Here is a 16,438-nt window from a genome sequence, read left to right as displayed (position 1 = left end):
CGGAGGGCGGGGGAAGCGCGGAGGGGTGTGCGGAGGGCTGCGAGGAGAGACATTGCGTGGTGGGGGGTTATGGTGTGAGAACGCGACGAGACTCTTATATGACGCTGAGAGGTCAGCTGTCAGGAATGATGAGAGTGACGCACTAATTGACCACCCCGTGAGAATGGAGCTGACGAATGTAGAGACGTTCGGTCATGTCTGACGTCACTGGCGTTAGTCTACTGTATAGCCATCGATGTTGTTGGAGCGCGCAGCAATGCAGTTTTGGAGCTGGTTGGCCAGCCACAGAGGAGAATGCGCTAGGCTCATGCTCCGGTTTCAGTCGACGAATGGCTGCAAGTCGGGCTGCGGCTACAGCCTGGCGACGGCATCGCGATCCAGACGCGTCGCGATAACAGTCCGTCTCGGCCCCACACCGGGCCGGAAAGTCTGTCCGATTCTCCTCCCTTGAGCCTCACAAACCTCGCTCGTCACAAAGTGCATGTACTGTACAAACAACGGGGCCCAATGAAATGAAAATTGAATGTGTGCCGCCGTGGTGTATCTAGTCTCGGCGACACAGCGTTATGGGACAGGTGGCAGCCGCACCGCTTAGTCGTCCGCCCGCGCAGCTAGCGGCCCGCTGGGACGGCGCACCATCTCGTCGTCGCCCAGGCTCGAGTGGGACACAAAGCTCGCCGCGTCGACCGAGACAAGGCTCGTGCTCGTATCGGTCCGATTTGGCTTGGGCTTGAATGGGCTCAGCGTCGGCGACTTGGGCACGGGTTTAGGAATGTCAACTGTGGAGGGTGCGATGGGCGCGGTAGGTGCCAGGGCCTCGTTCCCCGTCGCCGCGGGAGACGGCTCTTGGCTTGTGGCCGGTGTGTCGGGGAGCGCCCCGGCACGGCGAGACGGGCTCGCGGCTGGCGTCGTGTCTGTGAGCGGCGAGTCGCGCGGGGTCACGTCCGTCTCAGGGGCGAGGTCGCTCGCGCTGTCAAGGGAAAGGAGGTCCTGGCCGGGCGCGGCCTCGATGGGCGCAGGCGGGGCAAGTTCAGTCAGTGGAGAATCGAGAGGCGGCTCTACGACCACAGGAACTGGAGGGGCGACGGGCGCGGTGGAGCAAGCTTCAGTCGTGGCGGCGGCAAGTTCGCGCGCAAGCGGGTCGTTCACCGCCTCGGCTGCGGGAGTCGCGACCTCCGCAATGGAAGGCTCGGTCGGCTCTCCCGGCCCCAGCGCCGCCTGGAGTGCCTGCGCGGCACCGCGCCCGGTACCGGGAATGTCGAAGGAGCGACGAGTCACGGCGTTGCTGAGTGGCGACGGCGCGTGCTCTGGGTGCAGGCCCGGAGCAGGGCTAGGGGTCGAGGACGAGCGCGCGCGGCTCCCGCTCGGGGTAGACGAGCCCTGCCCGGTCGGGGACGGCGCGAAGTGCACGCTCGACTTGGAATTGGCTCTACTTCGGTTCACAGTGATCTTGGACAGGAGCTTAGCGGCGCGTCCACCCTCGTTCTGTCGCCAGTTCGCGAGCGTGTCTGTCGCACGCGATGAGCGGCGCGAGCTTGTGCTGGGCGTAGGTGACGACGTGCCGCTTGGCCCTCTGCCATTGCCCACATTGCCATTTCCGTTGTCGGTCGACGGCCCTGCATTGGATGGTCCCGCAGCTGAAGACTGCTGCTGCCCTGGCTTGGTCTCCGTGGCCTGCTTGCGCAGATGCTCCTCGTGGTCAAGCAACGAGAGGCGCATCGCCTCCATGATCATCATCTATTGTCAGCCACACGCAGATGATCAGAGCTTACCTCCTCCATCTCGCGCTCGCGCTCGCGTGTACGGCGAGACCGCCGGGAGCCTCCTTCATCTGGAGGGATGGACATGGAGAAGTCGGCCTGTCCCGTAGCACGCGACGACGTATATCCGATGGGGATAAGGCGGTCGCCGACTTGACGCATGACGATTCGGCGTGCGGCACGGCGCGCCGCTTGCGCTTTGACAGCATTGAGTTTGGCCTCCCAGTCGGGCCGTATTGCGTCGATGGTCACGACCTCCTTGGCCTTGGAGCTGACACTCTTGCGTCGCCTACCTTCCTCGCGGAAGGTGCTGAATTCCGACACGCCAGGCGACAGGGGCTCGTCCGATAGGGCGTTACTGAACGCACTCGTGCCGCCGTCAGGAGTCGTGGCCAGAGCGGAGGGTGGTGGGGCTGGGCTGCAACCGCCGGAGCTGAGGACGCCGCTAGGAGTGGCAATGGCAGTGTTCGGGCGTTCGTAAATAACGCCAAAGTCGGTCTCGACGCAGAAGGGGCAACATGCCGGCTCGCTCTCAAGATGTGTCGTCGTGGCCTCGGCGCGTTTGATCTGCACAAAGCACTCGGTACACAGTGGCTGCTGGCAGCATCGGGACGTGTTAATGTTTGGTGGATAGTACAGGAAACAGATGGGGCACTCGAGTGCGCCGAGGTACGCCTTCTCCTCGCGACGCTGACGTTCAGCACGCTCCGCCTCATGGCTAAGGCGTCGACCGCGGGCGATCGTTTCGCGCTCCTGACGCAGTCGCGAGGTTGCCGAATTCTCCACCTGCTCTGCAAAGTCCTTCTCACGCGTCTCGGCAAGCGCGTTCGACACCTCTGTTTCAGACCAGTCTTCCTCGTAATCATCGAGACCGCGGTAGAAGGGCGCGAGCTGCTGGTCGAGGATCAAAGCGGTCACTATTGTCTTGCTATAGTCGTGCGCCTGGGGAAGACCGAGGGCGTGCGGGTTCTGTGGGCTCAAATGTCCACCGTAGGGCATTAGAAGGGGCGTCGAGGGCGGTGGAGGAGAGGACGGCTTAGCTGGCTCCTTATCCTTGGACAATGGGGGCGGTGGTGCGGGCGCGGACGCCTCATGCGGTGGTGTTCCGCCCTGATGACTGGGAGCGTTGCCCATGGTCGTGGAGCTTGACGAGTGGAAGGAAGGGTGAGGATCGAGAGATGGTCAGCCTTGCAAGAATGTCCGATGTTAAGGAGGTGGTGACGGCGCAGTGAGACGAGGCCTGCGCCTAAGGGGGGAAAGCCGGTGGCGAGTCGTTCCAGTGGATCCACACGATATTGATGGGCTTTACGGTGCGTGCGTCGGGGCCACCGTCTGAGCCACGGGCGGGGCCAGGTTGGTGGGGCCGCGAGTGATCGAAGCGAGGGCAATGCGTGCGCTCTGGGATTGAGAGCGGGGGGGTGTGAAGGTGGTGGAGGGGACGGTGGTGTGCAGGGTGACAGAAGGATAGCAAGGAGCAGCTAGGAGACGTAGTCGCGTGCCGACGAGTGTAAATCTGATAGCGAAGGAGCGGGTTCAAGATTGACCTTTGAGTTGACAACTAAGCGAGAAGTGCTGGTGGCTTGCGAGTGGCGGCTCGGGGGGGGGGGGGGGGGGGGGGGGGGGCGGGGTCGTTAAGAAGGGGATCGCGTGGGTGTCGTCTTGCTGGTTGCCCCTGGTGGTGGAGGTGGGGAGGAGGGGATGAGGGATGAGGGAGAGGGAGAGGGAGAGAGAGAGCGTGAATGAGATGAGATGAGATGAGATGAGATGAGGGGAGAGGAGGAGGAGGAGGAGGACGAGGACGAGGACGAGGACGAGGATGAGTAGAGAGTGTTGATGAGAATGGACGAGATGGATCAAGAGGACCATGGGCGAGTGGTGGCTGGGGTGGGGAGGGTGCAATGGACGTTCCAACCTTCCCTCTCCCACGGCTACGTAACCATCCCTCCCTTCTCCCTCTCACCCTCCAGTCCCCTCCCCCCTCCCTCCTCCCTCGAGGCCTCTGGGCACCCTCATTCCATTTGCCTTTGATCCTTTGAAATCTTATCCTTTGCTGCGCGCTGCGCGTTTACCATGCACCGCGCATCCACCCTAATATTCCATCTGCACGATTCTTGTCTCTCTTGTCTCTCTTGTCTCTCTCTCATCACGCCTCTCACGTGCATTCCAACCCTCTCAAACTGACTGACACACGACCCATATTCAGGATCACTTATACTCAAATTGCCCACCCGGTCCGGTGCGTATGTACCCGCAGCCGACAAGGCAGAGCTCACGCGCCACCGCTCCCAAGGCGGACAAACATTGCTCCGCTCTTTCCATATCATCCTCTACTGAAACATCTACTTGTATCCGCAACATCGACATGCACTGACATGCGCTAACACTACTACCGTGCTGCACCCACCACCGGCCTTCCGTCCGCACCTAGTCCCTTCTTTGCCTTTCTCCGCCGCCCCGTCCCCTCCTCATTCGGGAGCTCAATTACCAGCTTCTCCACATACGCCCATGTCTCGCCCCGCCGCTCCCCCTTGAGGTCGCCCCATGGCCGGTCCTGCTCAACGCACCACTCGAGCGCCTTGGCAGCCTCCTTCGCCCGCCGCGAAGGGTCAAGCGGAGGAGACCGGGGGCGGGGCACCGTCTCGGGCGCCTGCGGCTCTTTGCTGCTTGTCGGCGGCGTAGCGACAGTCATGTACGTAGTAGTCGTGAGCGTTGCCTTGCCTCGTCCCTTGCCCTTGCCCTGTCCGCTCTTGATTGTCAGAACCTTACGCGCCGCTTCCGCAGCACTCTGCGGCTTGCGAGCACCGCCGGGCAACGTTGGGAAGGCGCCGCCACCCGACTCGGCGAGCAGGCGTTCTTTGCGCTCACGCTCCGCTGCATTCCTCTCGTCCTGCTCGCGCGCGATCTGCGCTGCAATGTCGCCCTCTGCACGCAAGATCAGGCGAGCCAGCGCTGGTGGAGAGAGTGTTGGACGGGCACAGGACGGGCACGGTGCATGGGCAGGCTGCAGCGAGCAGAGGATGAGGCCGCACGCGGCGCACTGTGGCGTGTAGCGAGAAAGATCGTGCAAGCGTGCTACTGTCAGCTAGTAGTTCAGGTTGTGTGACTCACCTTGACAGAAGCATGGCGGAGTGTTGACGGGCGGGGCCTTACCCATTCCAGCCTGCATCTGACGTAGATTCTCGACAATGCCTTCCAGACGCATGGTCTCCTCGCTCTTCGGCAGGTCCCAGATTTTGTCCTCCTTCGCCTTGCCCTTCTCTTTGGCCGGCTTGGTGGTCTCCACGATGGTCACCGCACCGCCGACGCGATGGGGCGTATGCGCGCCGCTGTTGGGCGTGCGCACGCCTCCGCGCGCCGAGTTTCCGCGCGAAGGGAACAGATCGTCGCGGTTCTTCTGGTAGACTTTACCACCCGCTCCGAACGCGCTTTCCAGCTCTTCTGGGAGAGTTGCAGACGGCGTGCGCGCCACGGGTGCTTGAGAGGCAGCGACAGCCAGCGCGGCCGTGTTCTTCTTCTTCTTCTTAAGACCTAGGTCTGCGCGGATGTGGTCCTTCAGGTCTGGAGGCGCGTGATGCGAGCGCTCTTTCGGTGCAGGGGCGGTTGCATACCTAGGCGTCGGCTGGACGATGCGAGTCGCCGAGGACCCTGGTGCGATGGCGGGGGTGGGAAGTGGGGGAAACCGGTACGCGATATAGCGATCCGCAAAGGCGCGCGCGGCTGTCGTGGATCCGAGGAAGTCCTGCGCGTGAGCATTGTTGACGCTTGACTCCATCGTCACCACAGGAGGCGAATGGCCTCATCATGTCCTTCCTCCTCTAAAGTCCACTCACTTGTAGGTGCCCTCTCAACCGCACTTCCGATGTATACCCCTCGAGATCGGGGATAATGACCTGGTTGATAGTCTCGAGGTCTAGCGTTAGATACGTTCTCCTGTCTGGAGATGTAACAACAACAGTGCGCTGATGTGGTGACGTCGGAAGCGAAGGAAGGGAGAGTGAGATGATCAAGACTCACCAAGACCAAGAACATGTGCAAGAGACTGGGCAACCCAAGCAGGCGCCATGGTGTAGTAGGGGTTCGAGAAAGACGGCGATGAGAAAGCTAGTGTACCAGGAGGCTTCTGGCTGAGAGTCGGAGGAGGAGGGCCTGGGAGGGAGGATGCTCGATGGTGGATGGTTGTTATGATGAGATTGTGTAATCGAGCTCGAGATGTGGACGCGAACCTAAACGTCACTCGACTTTTGATCGGCATCCGGATCCGAGCGACCCGAACCAACCGTCCTCTGACCAGCGCCCCCAACCCCCACACCCCTGCCCTCCCCTCTCTTCCCTTACGGCCTTGACGCTGGCGCGCGATCACGCGTACACGAAATGAGCAGAGTGCATGCTATCGGTGCTACAATGAGAGTGTCTACTTTGCGGGCTGGGCCTGGGCCTGGGCTTGAGTGTTCTGTGCAGGCGGGGCACCCGGCGCGTTCTCGCCGCCCATGCCGAACATGCCCTTGATACCGGCCTTCATCTCCGCCATCTGGCGCTCCTTGTCCTCCTCGATCATCCTGTAGTTGTCAGCAAATAAAAACGGGTTGAGGATGGAGGAAGAGGGAAGCGCTCTCCCCAACACAGTCAGCTAGGGAACTCACTTCATAATCTCGGCGCCATGCTCCTTGTAATACTTCTGCTCCTCCTCGTACATGCGCTGAGCTTGCTGACGCTTGATCTCGAGGTAGGTCATAGGCTGCTTGGGCCGGGCAGTCTGTCGTTAGCTCATGCTTCTCGAATCCACTAACGGAAGATCCGCCGCCGAACACGCTGCCGAGAGACCAGCCGCCGCCAGACCCAGAGGGGTGGTTACGCTCCCACTCGGCGATAGCGGCAGCCTTCGCCTCAGCCTCCTTCTTCGCATACTCGCGAGGAATGTCCTTGCCTGCGTAGTGCTTCAGGACAGGGCGGACGTCTGCCGGCTGGAAGATACCAATGGCTCATGTCAGCTTTGCAAATCGGGGACACGTACACTCAAGGAAGGGGATCATCTCGACGAGACCCCGGTCACCCTTGGAACCGTCCCACGGCTTCATGATGATCGCGTTGTCGGGCTGCAGCGAGGCATGCTCGGGGTTTGTCTCGAGCATTACGACCTTGGAGAGGTCACGGTTGAGGTATGAAAGGTCCTTGACGATGTGGCCGTCAACGTAGCGTGTTGCGTCACGGAAGAGCTTGTAGGGCAGGTAGAGGGTCATAGGGTCAAGCTTCTCGGCAACAGGAAGAGCGGTCTGTTGTCAGCTCGGACACTCTGTCGGAGCCTGCCAGCGTACTCACATAGACGGGCTGAGACGAGAAAACGACAATCTCGTAGAATTGACTCAGGTAGGCGAGGAAGTAGTCAACGCCGGGCCGCTTCGCGGTCCGCCATCCGTTCGTGCGGTCCCACGTCGAATGGACGAGCATATCCTCGATGTCGACGAGAAGAGTGTAGGGACGCTGGTGGGGAGGCGGAAGCGGGTCAGGCAGAAGCTTGGTGAACGCAGGCTTAGAGAAGATGTCGGTAAGCTCGCCGAGGTTGTTTTTGAAGTTCTCGAGCGGGTTCCCGCCCTTTTCCTTGCCCTCCTGGTTTCCAAGGTAGTACGCGGCACCCAGACCACCAAGAAGGAGGGACGCCATGCCGAGACGGGTCATAAAGCGGCGTTGGCGCTCAATGCTCGAGACGTACTCGGGGCGCTTCTTGCCACCGGTCTTCTTCTTCTCGTCCTTCTCCTTGCCCTCCTTAGGCTGCTCAATGAACGGGACGTTGGCCTCGGGGTCAATGTCCAGCGACGGGAGTTTCGAGAGATCCGGCTTGTCGGGGATCTCGTCGGCTTCAGCGACGGGGGAGGGCGGCTCCGATGGCGCACTTTGGCTCATCTCAGGCGCGGGCTCACCGGCGCCGCGCACGTCAGGAGGCGCGGCGGAGCGAACTTCTGGCTCGAAGGGGGGTGGGGACTTCAGGTCCTTAGGAATGCTGGCAGGCTGCTCGGAGGGCGATGGCTGCTGGGGAGGCTCGGACTTGGGGGAGGGGGTAGGCGTGGGAGCGTTGACATCGTCTGGCTTTGATGTGGAGCCGTCTGCCTTCTTAATGCGAATGAAAGCGGGCGCGGACCGCGAAATGGGACGTGCCATGCGCGGAGGAGCGCAGCGGGCGGCAAGGAGCCGTGCGGTCGAGGAACGCAACATGATGGTGTGGAAGGTGATGGATGGCAAAATCAGAGTTCTTGAGTGGCCGACATCATACTCGACCTCAGAGAAAGCCGAGCATACAATTTGGTTCCGAAGATGACGCTGCACCTTGCAAAAGAGTAGTGCCCCCACTCAGAATCGAACTGAGGGCTAGAGATTATGAGACTCACGTGTTACCATTACACCATAGGGGCAGCTGTTCCGTTTCCGTCCGGGTTAGTTTATTAAGCCATGGGGGAAGCATTCCCTCAAGACAGGATGTTCTGTGGGGTCTGGCATTGGCACTCTGACTCGCGAGGTTTATGCTGTTTTCCAACAACATCATGAGCATGAGGAACTAAAAGCTTGGTAAGGCAGCGGAAAGCACGACTCTGGGTGAGTAGGTACTCATCTCAGCTCGCTCTGTTTCCTCCCAGAATCTTCTGGCTATGGAGGTGGGAAGTGGAGGGCGTCTGGTGGAGGTGTCCACGCTTTCGACGCGTCGCGCCTCGACCCTCCTCCGTTCACCTTCTCCCATTCACTTCCTCCGTCTCACCGACATGCCCCTCCTCAGCATCTTCGTGCTCTCATCAAACACGGGCGGAGAGCGTCGCCTCCACTCGGAGCTCACAGTCGCACAGCTCAAGGTGGGTGGGACGTTGTCGACATAACAGGTTAAACTTGGTCGTCTGAGTTCTCTCATGCCACATATGTCCTATTTCACGACTTCCTGGGCTCGGCCACAGCTTGAATCTCCCTCTCTTCCTCCCCTTTCTTGCTCCATCAACTCACGGAACAAGCTGACCTTAGGATAAGCTACTTCCTGTCACTGGCATTGCTCCGCAGTATCAGGTGCTCTCTTTGCACCGCTCAATCGATGCTGCCGAGTCGGGAAGTGCACCTATAGCGAGCCTCTCTAATGAGGGTGCGACGCTGGAGAGCTACGGCGTGCAGGACATGTACTGCATCAAGGTTAGTACTCGCGGTGCAGCGCCATTTCGCGTCGGCATCCTGCACCGGCAGCACTGCCCTTTCCACGTACGTGCTGACATCAGGTTGACAACACCGACCCAACAGCCCGCCCGGGCGAGTTTACCGATGTCTCTGCCGTCGATAAGTTCGAGCTTACGGACGCTGAGTACGCCGCAAGGCGCGACACGGTACAGGCGCACCTCAAGGCGAACAAGCTGGGCAAGTACGCCGATGTGCCGACGCCAATCGCATTCTCGCCGCCCACTGCCATCCCCAGCGATCTGGTGGTTGGCGCACGTTGTGAGGTGCAAGGTGACATTGAGCGGCGGGGAACCGTGCGTTTCGTGGGCGAGACAAGCTTTGGCAAGGGTGGCGTGTGGGTCGGCGTTGAGCTCGACGAGCCTATGGGCAAGGGAGATGGAAGGTGCGTTACCAGAGGGACAACTGAAGGATTAGGAGACGTGGGAGATGAGCTAACCTTAAGTGTCGACGGAAATCGCTACTTCCAGTGCATGCCCAAGCACGCAACGTTTGTGCGTCCGGACAAGGTCAAGGTCGGCGACTACCCAGAGGAAGACCTGATGGCCGATGATGACGAGATCTAATATGCATGAGACCGCGACTAATGTGTACAACTCTTGCTGAAGGCGGCATGTCGGGCGCAATATCGCTGAGGCCTCGCTCACGCGCTCAGTTAACCAGTTCTCTCCGCGATCTCGTAGATGCCTCCGTCAATTGTCTGGGCAACCTTGCTGTCACAGACGCCCACAGGGTACCCGGCGAGATAAGTGCGGCACAAGGGCGGCGAAGAGGGTGGGCTTGGCCATGGATGAACGTGTGGGCATAGCTGTGTGGAGCTCGGGAGTGGAGAGCGGTGAAGGGCACGGCAGTGGCACACAAGGAGGTTCGAGTCCAGCGCGTATGGCATTTCTTGGACATGCATCTGCCTCGGGAAAAGACGATGTGGTCAGAGACATGGTGATGAAGTGCAATCGTTCGATTCAGGGACCGTCGCCAGCATGAATTCCGACAGGCCACCCAAGAAGTTGAACGTTGTCAACAAACCCCAAAAGCATTAAAAATGACCGACACGAAGCGCGTTGTGGTGACTGGTGCGACGTGTCAGAATTGCGCTAACGCCAGGCGCCAGTGGACTACTGGGACGCGCAGTAGTTGCGGTATTCCGTGCCCGCGGCGACGACGGTGCGTGTACCAGCGCGCAATCTGACATCAGTGACGGCTCTGGCGCACACGCGCGCGCGCGACGGATACACCCCGCTGGATCTGACGGACACGGCGGCGGTCGAGGCGTTCTTTGAGCGCCCCGTCGACGTCGTCGTGCACTGTGCAGCGGAGCGCCGACCCGACGTTGCTGAAGCCGTGAGTGCCCTCGTCTCGCCTCCCTTCCTCCCTCCCCCACTAACACCAGAACCCCGCCGCGGCCGAGGCGATCAACGTCGCTGTGCCCGCTCACCTCGCGACTCTCGCGGCTAAGCATGGCTTCACGCTCCTCTACATGTCGACCGACTACGTCTTTGACGGGCGCAAGTACGTCTTTCGCTTGGCCGGACTAACCCAGCCCGCCGTATGAGGCCGACTCGGAGCCGCACCCGCTGCAGATGTACGGCCGCCAGAAGCTCGCAGGCGAGAAGGCGATCAAGGTTGCCGGCGCACGGGCGTGCGCTCTCCGCGTACCCGTGCTTTACGGCCGCGCAGAGTACAACGGCGAGTCGGCGGTCAACGTTCTCGTCGATGGTGAGTTGACGTCCACGGTGCCCTACCTCCGCCTCCTCATCGCTCCCCCACTCACATTCAGTCGTCCAAGATCAGTCGGGCAAGACGTACACCATGGACGACTACCAGATCCGCAACCCCACTTGCGTTGAGGATGTCGCGCGCGTGCTGTATGACCTCGCGCGCGTTCCCTCCCTCCCCCAGGTCGCGCAGTACCGCTCCCCCGGGCGCTCGTACACCAAGTGGGACATGACCAAGGTTATCGCGGGTGCGCTCAAGCTTCCGATCGACCACATCACGCCCGTGTCCACCAAGCCCACGAATGGCACCGAGCGCCCGTGGAACACCGAGCTGAGCCTCCGCAGCCTCGAGGAGGCCGGGGTCAGCACGGCCGAGGCCAAGACCTTCGAGGAGTGGTGGACCGCCTACCTCCAGTAGATTGATAGAGCATGCAACTAGTAATACCGATCTATGCTAACACCCGCGTGGGACCCTCATGCCGCCTCGTGCGCACCCCGCTCACTTCTTCCGCCTTGCCTCAGTCACCTTCTTGCCCTTGGCAGGCTTGGGTGCAGGCTTGGCTGGCGACGCCGAGGCGCTCTCGCCCTCGCTCTTCTTGAGCTTAATCCCCTTGGTCTTGAGGAGGTGCTTGCGCTTGCTCTCGGCGATGTACGCCTCGTCCTCGGCGACGTTGAACGCAGACGTGTTGGCCTCGTCGCCCTCCTCCTTCACACCCGACGCTGCAGCCTCCTCAGCCTCCTGCGTCTTCTTGGCGCGCTTCCCGACCTTGAACTTGGCGACGTAGAAGCCGTCCATGTTGTGCTTGTGCGGGTAGTAGCGGCGCGTCATGCTCAACGAGGGGTGGAAGTGCTTGCCCTCAAACGAGGTGAAGCCGGGCACGCCGAACTCGAGGCCCGTCTCGACAAGCTTGCAGTGGGGCCGCTTGCGGAGCGCATAGTCGACCACACTCTCGTCCTCGTCCACCGTCACCGAGCACGTCGAGTACACGACGTACCCGCCTGTGGGAGAGGACGCATTGACCGAGTCGAGAGCGCACAAGATGAGCTGCTTCTGCAGGTGTGCGAGGAGCTGGAAGTCGCGCTCGCTCTTGTTCACCTTGACACTCTGGTCCTTGCTGATGACACCCGTGCCCGAGCACGGCGCGTCAAGGAGGACACGGTCAAAGCCGCCGAGAACGCGCGGGAACTCGCGCGCATCGTAGTTGCACACGACGACGTTCTTGCACCCCATGCGGTGCACGTTGGCCGTCAGACTCTTCGTGCGCGCTTTGTTCGAGTCGTTCGCGAAGACGAGGCCCGTGTTCTGCAACAGCGCCGAGATGTACGTCGTCTTGCCGCCGGGCGCGCTCGCCATGTCGAGCACACGCTCTCCTGGCTGAGGAGCCAGGGCGATCACGGGCAGGAACGAGCTCGCGGCCTGCAGCATGTAGTGTCCGGCGAGGTACTCGGGAGTCGCGCCAATGGGTACTGGCGACTCGAAGACCTGGAGGCCGACCTTGGACCACTTGCCGATCGGCTCGAGGTTGACGCCGCGATTGATGAGCGCCTGGGCGAGATCACGGCGACGCGTGCGCAGCGTGTTCGCGCGGATGGTAACGGGGCGCGGCGTCTCGTTGCTCTCGAAGAAGGCGAGCGCCTCGTCCGCCGTGAAGAGCTTCATCAGCTTGGCGACCAGGAAGTGGTTGTAGCCAAAGTACGTCGCGATGTCGTGCTCGAGCTGCACGAGGTGGTCGGAGCGAGACCTACTGTTAGCGCCACTATCTCCAATATCAGTGTAGACTCACTTGCCCGGAACACCCTTGAGGCCCTCGTCCTTCGCCGCGGTGCACACCTTCACGAGCCACCGCATGCGGTTGTCCACATCGCGGAGGCTCACACCGTGCTCGTGCTCCTCCTCAACACCGTCAACGGCAGGGAGGGTATACCCCTCATCGTCGAGGTCGTCCTCGAGGTTGGTCTGGATGCCATCATTGTCGTCCTCGTCGTCCGAACCCTCCTCCTTCATGGCAACGTCCCCCTCCTCGTCATCGGAAGCGAAGGCGCTGTCAACCTCGTCGTCCTCCATCTCGTCGTCCTCGCTCGGGAAGCCAAAGTCGTCGTCCATCATCTCGTCCTCCTCCTCGCTCGGCGCCATGTCAAGGTCGAACGCGTGCTGCCCGGCCGGCATAGACTCCTCTCCGTTGGCGTCAATCTCCTCCTCCGAGTCAGAGAAGACGAGCTCGCGTGCTTCTCCGCGCTCGATCTCGGGCGACGCGGCCTTCTTTCCCTTCTTCTCCGCCTTCTTCTTCTCAACCTTGGCCTTCTTAGCCTTCGGCACTGGCAGCTCCTCCTCATCCGACCAGTCACTGGCGTAAGCTTTGCGCATGCGCCTCTCGACCCCCGCCTCCACAGCCACCCTACTCACCCCTGCTCAAGCGCCTCCTCTGCGTCACTGTCGTCGTCGACAACGTCCACGGCCCTCACCCGCTTCTTCGTCTTCACGGGCAGCTTGGCCTTGATCGGCGTCGAGGCGGACGGCTTGGCTGACGAGCTCTTCTTCCCGCCCTTCGCCGCACCGCCCTTGCGCAGCCTTGCGATGTCCGCATCCGTGATGGGCGCGGGCGCTCCCTGCTTTGTCCTGGCCTTGCGTCCCATTGTAAGGTGTGGTGGGTGAGATGTCGGTGGAGGCGTCTGCCTGTGAACTTGTATTGCTGATTTCCGTCAACTTTTGAGCCTTACGTGGAATTCTTTATCACGCTGGGGCGATTAGTCGCTCGGATCCGGGCTATTACGGCAGGACTAGGCGGAAGGTCTAATCAAATACCGCATTGGATGCATGCATCCGGAACCACAACCCACAACATCAAAACAAGAATTGGGCGCGCATGTCGACGCTGAAGTGGCGAGCGACGTGTTCCAGCATCACGCCATCTGCATTTACTTGGCGCAAATCAGAATATTGCCCATGTTCACCCATGCAACTGTTCCGTTGGTACACACACTTGTCTGTCCTAGATGGGGAGGCTGGACGGGCGAAGAGCGCAGTCATGTTCCTGCGGGAGAATTCTAAGCCAAGTTGATTGGAAAGATATTACTGCAGCAACGATAACTTGTTGTGTCAACCAGTAGACATAGACACAAGGACCTTTTCCTCTTGAGAATTTCCTGGGACGGGCCCGGTTCGGTGCACCCAGGAGACTGGTGTTCTCGGCATGTTGGGCTCAGTTACAGAGAACCCAGAAGTGAGCGAAGACCCTCTAAAAATTCTGTAGCGCCGCATTGGTGGCCAGCACCCGGCAATTAGGGAACCAGCTGCAAGATGCTGTTGATGTGGCTGGTAGCGGTGAAGTATGAATAGATGGCGATTGGGGCTTTCGGAGGAGCGACATCCACTTCTTCGTTGCTGCGTCTGGTAACTGGTGTGGGGATGAAAGGCATGCTGAAGGCTTCTGATACAGAGTTTAAGTCCGACCTAACCGCGAGCTCAACGACCCGGCCCCCCTCATCATCATCACATGCAAGCCGTTCATTCAATGTATATAACAAACACCGCAAGACTATCGTCTACCTGCGACCGGGGCCGCGAGGGCGCGCAAACCCGCCGCCACCGCCACCAACACGGGGTCCGAACGCGTTGAACGCGCTCTGGATTCTCGCCGAGCTGTCCGACTCGTCGCCCTCGTCCTGCGCGGCGGGAGACGCCGCCGCGGGCGAAGTGTAGCCTGAGCCCTGGCTCATGGCGGAACCCGTACGAATAGGGCGGGGCTGGCCAAACGTGGCGGGTGCGCCAAACACTGGTGGTGAGGCCGGGTTGGAAACAGGCGAGCGCGGGTTGCTGCCGGGCGCGCTGCCTGAGCTGCCGGGCGCAGGGCTCCCGAAGCGACCTGCCGGGGCGGGAGCACCGAACATGCGTGGCGCCGCCGTGTTGAGACTGGCAGACTTCTTGGCGGGCACCGCCTCGCGGATCGACGACTCGGAAAGGTCGATCTTGTCGCTTGTCTCGAGCTTGCCCACCACCTCGACGCCCGCCTTGTCCATGGCGTCCTGTTGGATCCCGCGCACCGTCGTCGAGTACACCATGCGGTACTTGACCGGGCTTCCGGGCGGGCACCAGTAGATGAAGACGACGCGGCCCTTGCTTGGCTGCTCAGGGGATGGTGAGCGGGGTGGGGACACGGGCTTGGGCTCCTCTGCGATGCTCAAGCCAGTTATGTCCGGAGTTTCCTCCGCGGTCTCTTCCTTCTCTCCCTGTTCAGTTCCACTCTCCTCTGCCTTCGGGCCCTCCTCCCCCGCTTTCTTCTCACCCTCTGCCTCCGCATCGTAGCGAGGCGCATCGCTGTGGGGCACATGGCGGATGCCGCCTGCTGTTGCTTGGAACGTGTCGCGGGACGCCGCAGGCGCAGCGGGCGCTGGCGTGGGGCGCACAGGCTTGGGGGACGGCGGCGTTGGGAACGAGTAGAAGACATAGGCGGGCGCCTTGTCGGGCAGCTTAGATGCCACCTCACTGGGCTTGCACGCTTCGGAGCGGAGCAGGTTGATCGCCGCCGTGTCGTTCTTATCGATCTCCTGTCTTGTCAGCGCTATCCCGACCTTCTTGACTCACAAGGGTGACGATCCAGCCATCATCGGAGCGCTCCGAAGCCTTACTCAAAGCCTCGTGGACGCCAGCCTGCCACTTGGTCTTGCCGCTGAGGCCGACAACGGCCTTGACGCGCGCCTTGTGAACCTCACCGTCGATAGCCGTACGCCGCGCCTCTTCGGCCTCTGCAGCCTTGATCTCGGCAAGAGCAGCCTCCGACGCAGTCAGAGGAGGCGGAGACGCCATGTGGTTCAGGTGGCTCTTGAGGGCGTGCGGGGAGAGGTCATTCTGGCCTTAGATCATGACTCTGGCTCCGACTTACAATCGAAGTCGCAAACCAGTCGTGCTTGAAGTTGTTGGCACCCAGCGCCTTCATTAGTCCCGCGCGCGACGACGCCTGCAGCATCTTGGCGCGCACGCCGGCGTCGTCCGGAACGAAGGTCACCATCATCCACTCGTACGAGCCCAGCGACTTGGAGTCAAGGCGGTACGCGAACGACGCCGGCGTCTTCTTGTTCGGCAGAGCGTCCACGAGCAGCGCAATGTCGTCAGTATAGCTACCCTTTGGCGGCAGCGATGAGACATGCTTGAAGGCCTCTGAGCGTCAGCATTAGCGGTGAGTAGAGAGCGGGAGGAGCGGTCGTGACGGTGGAGAGCTGCTGGAATCTGCAGAGGGCGCCAAAGCGGGACCAACAGCAGGGCGCGCGCGATAGAGGAAGGCAGCTCGCTTGTAGAGTAGACGCGGTCGGCGGGGCGCAGATGGCGCCGGACTCCGCCTACGTCGCCGATGTTTGGCTCAAGGCTCTATCGGCGCGACGCACCTCCAGCGGCAAGCTACGTGCACTGCCGCCATCTCCTAGCAGCCGCTCGATCTCCATGTAGTCTCCTCCGCTACACTCGCACACTCACCGCCCTCAATCATGAATACGACTGCGCGGGTTGACTCAGCGTCGCGCTGCGCAGCGGAGAACGCCTCGGAAATGGCGTGAGGCACGCGGATGCCCGACGGCGCTGACATGTTGTATAGCGAGTGTTCTGTAGGAAAGGGAGATGAGAAGAGGAGAGAGCAGGAGGGAGGGAGGAGGGAGGGACGGTGGAAAGTCGAGGATGTGTAGTGCTGGGTGTTGGGTGGACGGGAGCGAGCCTGGCTGGAAGTGTCGGTGCTCAGGCACCACCCAGTGACGTCGGGAATCAGACGCGCGTGG

At 61.2% G+C, this 16,438-nt stretch overlaps 7 protein-coding genes across 7 annotated transcripts; 2 read left to right on the top strand and 5 right to left on the bottom strand.

Moving 5' to 3' along the window:
- Nucleotides 1-591: 591 nt before the first annotated feature.
- COLE_02761 (uncharacterized protein) lies at nucleotides 592-2,894 on the bottom strand (the record flags this gene model as incomplete). Its single annotated transcript, XM_018426729.2, has 2 exons — nucleotides 592-1,737; nucleotides 1,773-2,894. 2 exons carry the CDS (start codon nucleotides 2,892-2,894, stop codon nucleotides 592-594), a joined length of 2,268 nt encoding a protein of 755 aa, XP_018278246.1.
- A 1,252-nt stretch (nucleotides 2,895-4,146) lies between these two features.
- COLE_02760 (uncharacterized protein) lies at nucleotides 4,147-5,823 on the bottom strand (the record flags this gene model as incomplete). The annotated part of the gene is made up of 4 exons (XM_018426728.2): nucleotides 4,147-4,832; nucleotides 4,869-5,499; nucleotides 5,591-5,670; nucleotides 5,775-5,823. The coding sequence occupies 4 exons, from the start codon at nucleotides 5,821-5,823 to the stop codon at nucleotides 4,147-4,149; spliced, it is 1,446 nt and encodes a 481-aa protein (XP_018278245.1).
- A 348-nt stretch (nucleotides 5,824-6,171) lies between these two features.
- COLE_02759 (uncharacterized protein) lies at nucleotides 6,172-7,913 on the bottom strand (the record flags this gene model as incomplete). The annotated part of the gene is made up of 5 exons (XM_018420397.1): nucleotides 6,172-6,316; nucleotides 6,401-6,513; nucleotides 6,548-6,738; nucleotides 6,772-7,030; nucleotides 7,077-7,913. 5 exons carry the CDS (start codon nucleotides 7,911-7,913, stop codon nucleotides 6,172-6,174), a joined length of 1,545 nt encoding a protein of 514 aa, XP_018278244.1.
- Nucleotides 7,914-8,398: 485 nt separating this feature from the next.
- Nucleotides 8,399-9,526, top strand: COLE_02758 (uncharacterized protein; the record flags this gene model as incomplete). Its single annotated transcript, XM_018423414.2, has 4 exons — nucleotides 8,399-8,596; nucleotides 8,760-8,921; nucleotides 9,005-9,345; nucleotides 9,406-9,526. 4 exons carry the CDS (start codon nucleotides 8,399-8,401, stop codon nucleotides 9,524-9,526), a joined length of 822 nt encoding a protein of 273 aa, XP_018278243.1.
- A 476-nt stretch (nucleotides 9,527-10,002) lies between these two features.
- On the top strand, nucleotides 10,003-11,093 carry COLE_02757 (uncharacterized protein; the record flags this gene model as incomplete). Its single annotated transcript, XM_018423413.2, has 6 exons — nucleotides 10,003-10,033; nucleotides 10,065-10,124; nucleotides 10,156-10,301; nucleotides 10,351-10,469; nucleotides 10,501-10,676; nucleotides 10,738-11,093. 6 exons carry the CDS (start codon nucleotides 10,003-10,005, stop codon nucleotides 11,091-11,093), a joined length of 888 nt encoding a protein of 295 aa, XP_018278242.1.
- Nucleotides 11,094-11,174: 81 nt separating this feature from the next.
- Nucleotides 11,175-13,309, bottom strand: COLE_02756 (uncharacterized protein; the record flags this gene model as incomplete). Its single annotated transcript, XM_018423412.2, has 3 exons — nucleotides 11,175-12,417; nucleotides 12,460-13,020; nucleotides 13,080-13,309. 3 exons carry the CDS (start codon nucleotides 13,307-13,309, stop codon nucleotides 11,175-11,177), a joined length of 2,034 nt encoding a protein of 677 aa, XP_018278241.1.
- A 909-nt stretch (nucleotides 13,310-14,218) lies between these two features.
- COLE_02755 (uncharacterized protein) lies at nucleotides 14,219-16,251 on the bottom strand (the record flags this gene model as incomplete). Its single annotated transcript, XM_018423411.2, has 4 exons — nucleotides 14,219-15,220; nucleotides 15,258-15,521; nucleotides 15,556-15,830; nucleotides 16,143-16,251. 4 exons carry the CDS (start codon nucleotides 16,249-16,251, stop codon nucleotides 14,219-14,221), a joined length of 1,650 nt encoding a protein of 549 aa, XP_018278240.1.
- Between the last annotated feature and the right edge of the window lie 187 nt (nucleotides 16,252-16,438).

Source organism: Cutaneotrichosporon oleaginosum, assembly GCF_008065305.1.
Source record: "Cutaneotrichosporon oleaginosum strain ATCC 20508 chromosome Unknown ATCC20508_contig02, whole genome shotgun sequence".
NCBI classification, from domain to species: Eukaryota; Fungi; Basidiomycota; class Tremellomycetes; order Trichosporonales; family Trichosporonaceae; genus Cutaneotrichosporon; species Cutaneotrichosporon oleaginosum.
The sequence above is the reverse complement of the archived record's forward strand: the minus strand, read 5'-3'. Positions and strand labels throughout refer to the sequence as shown.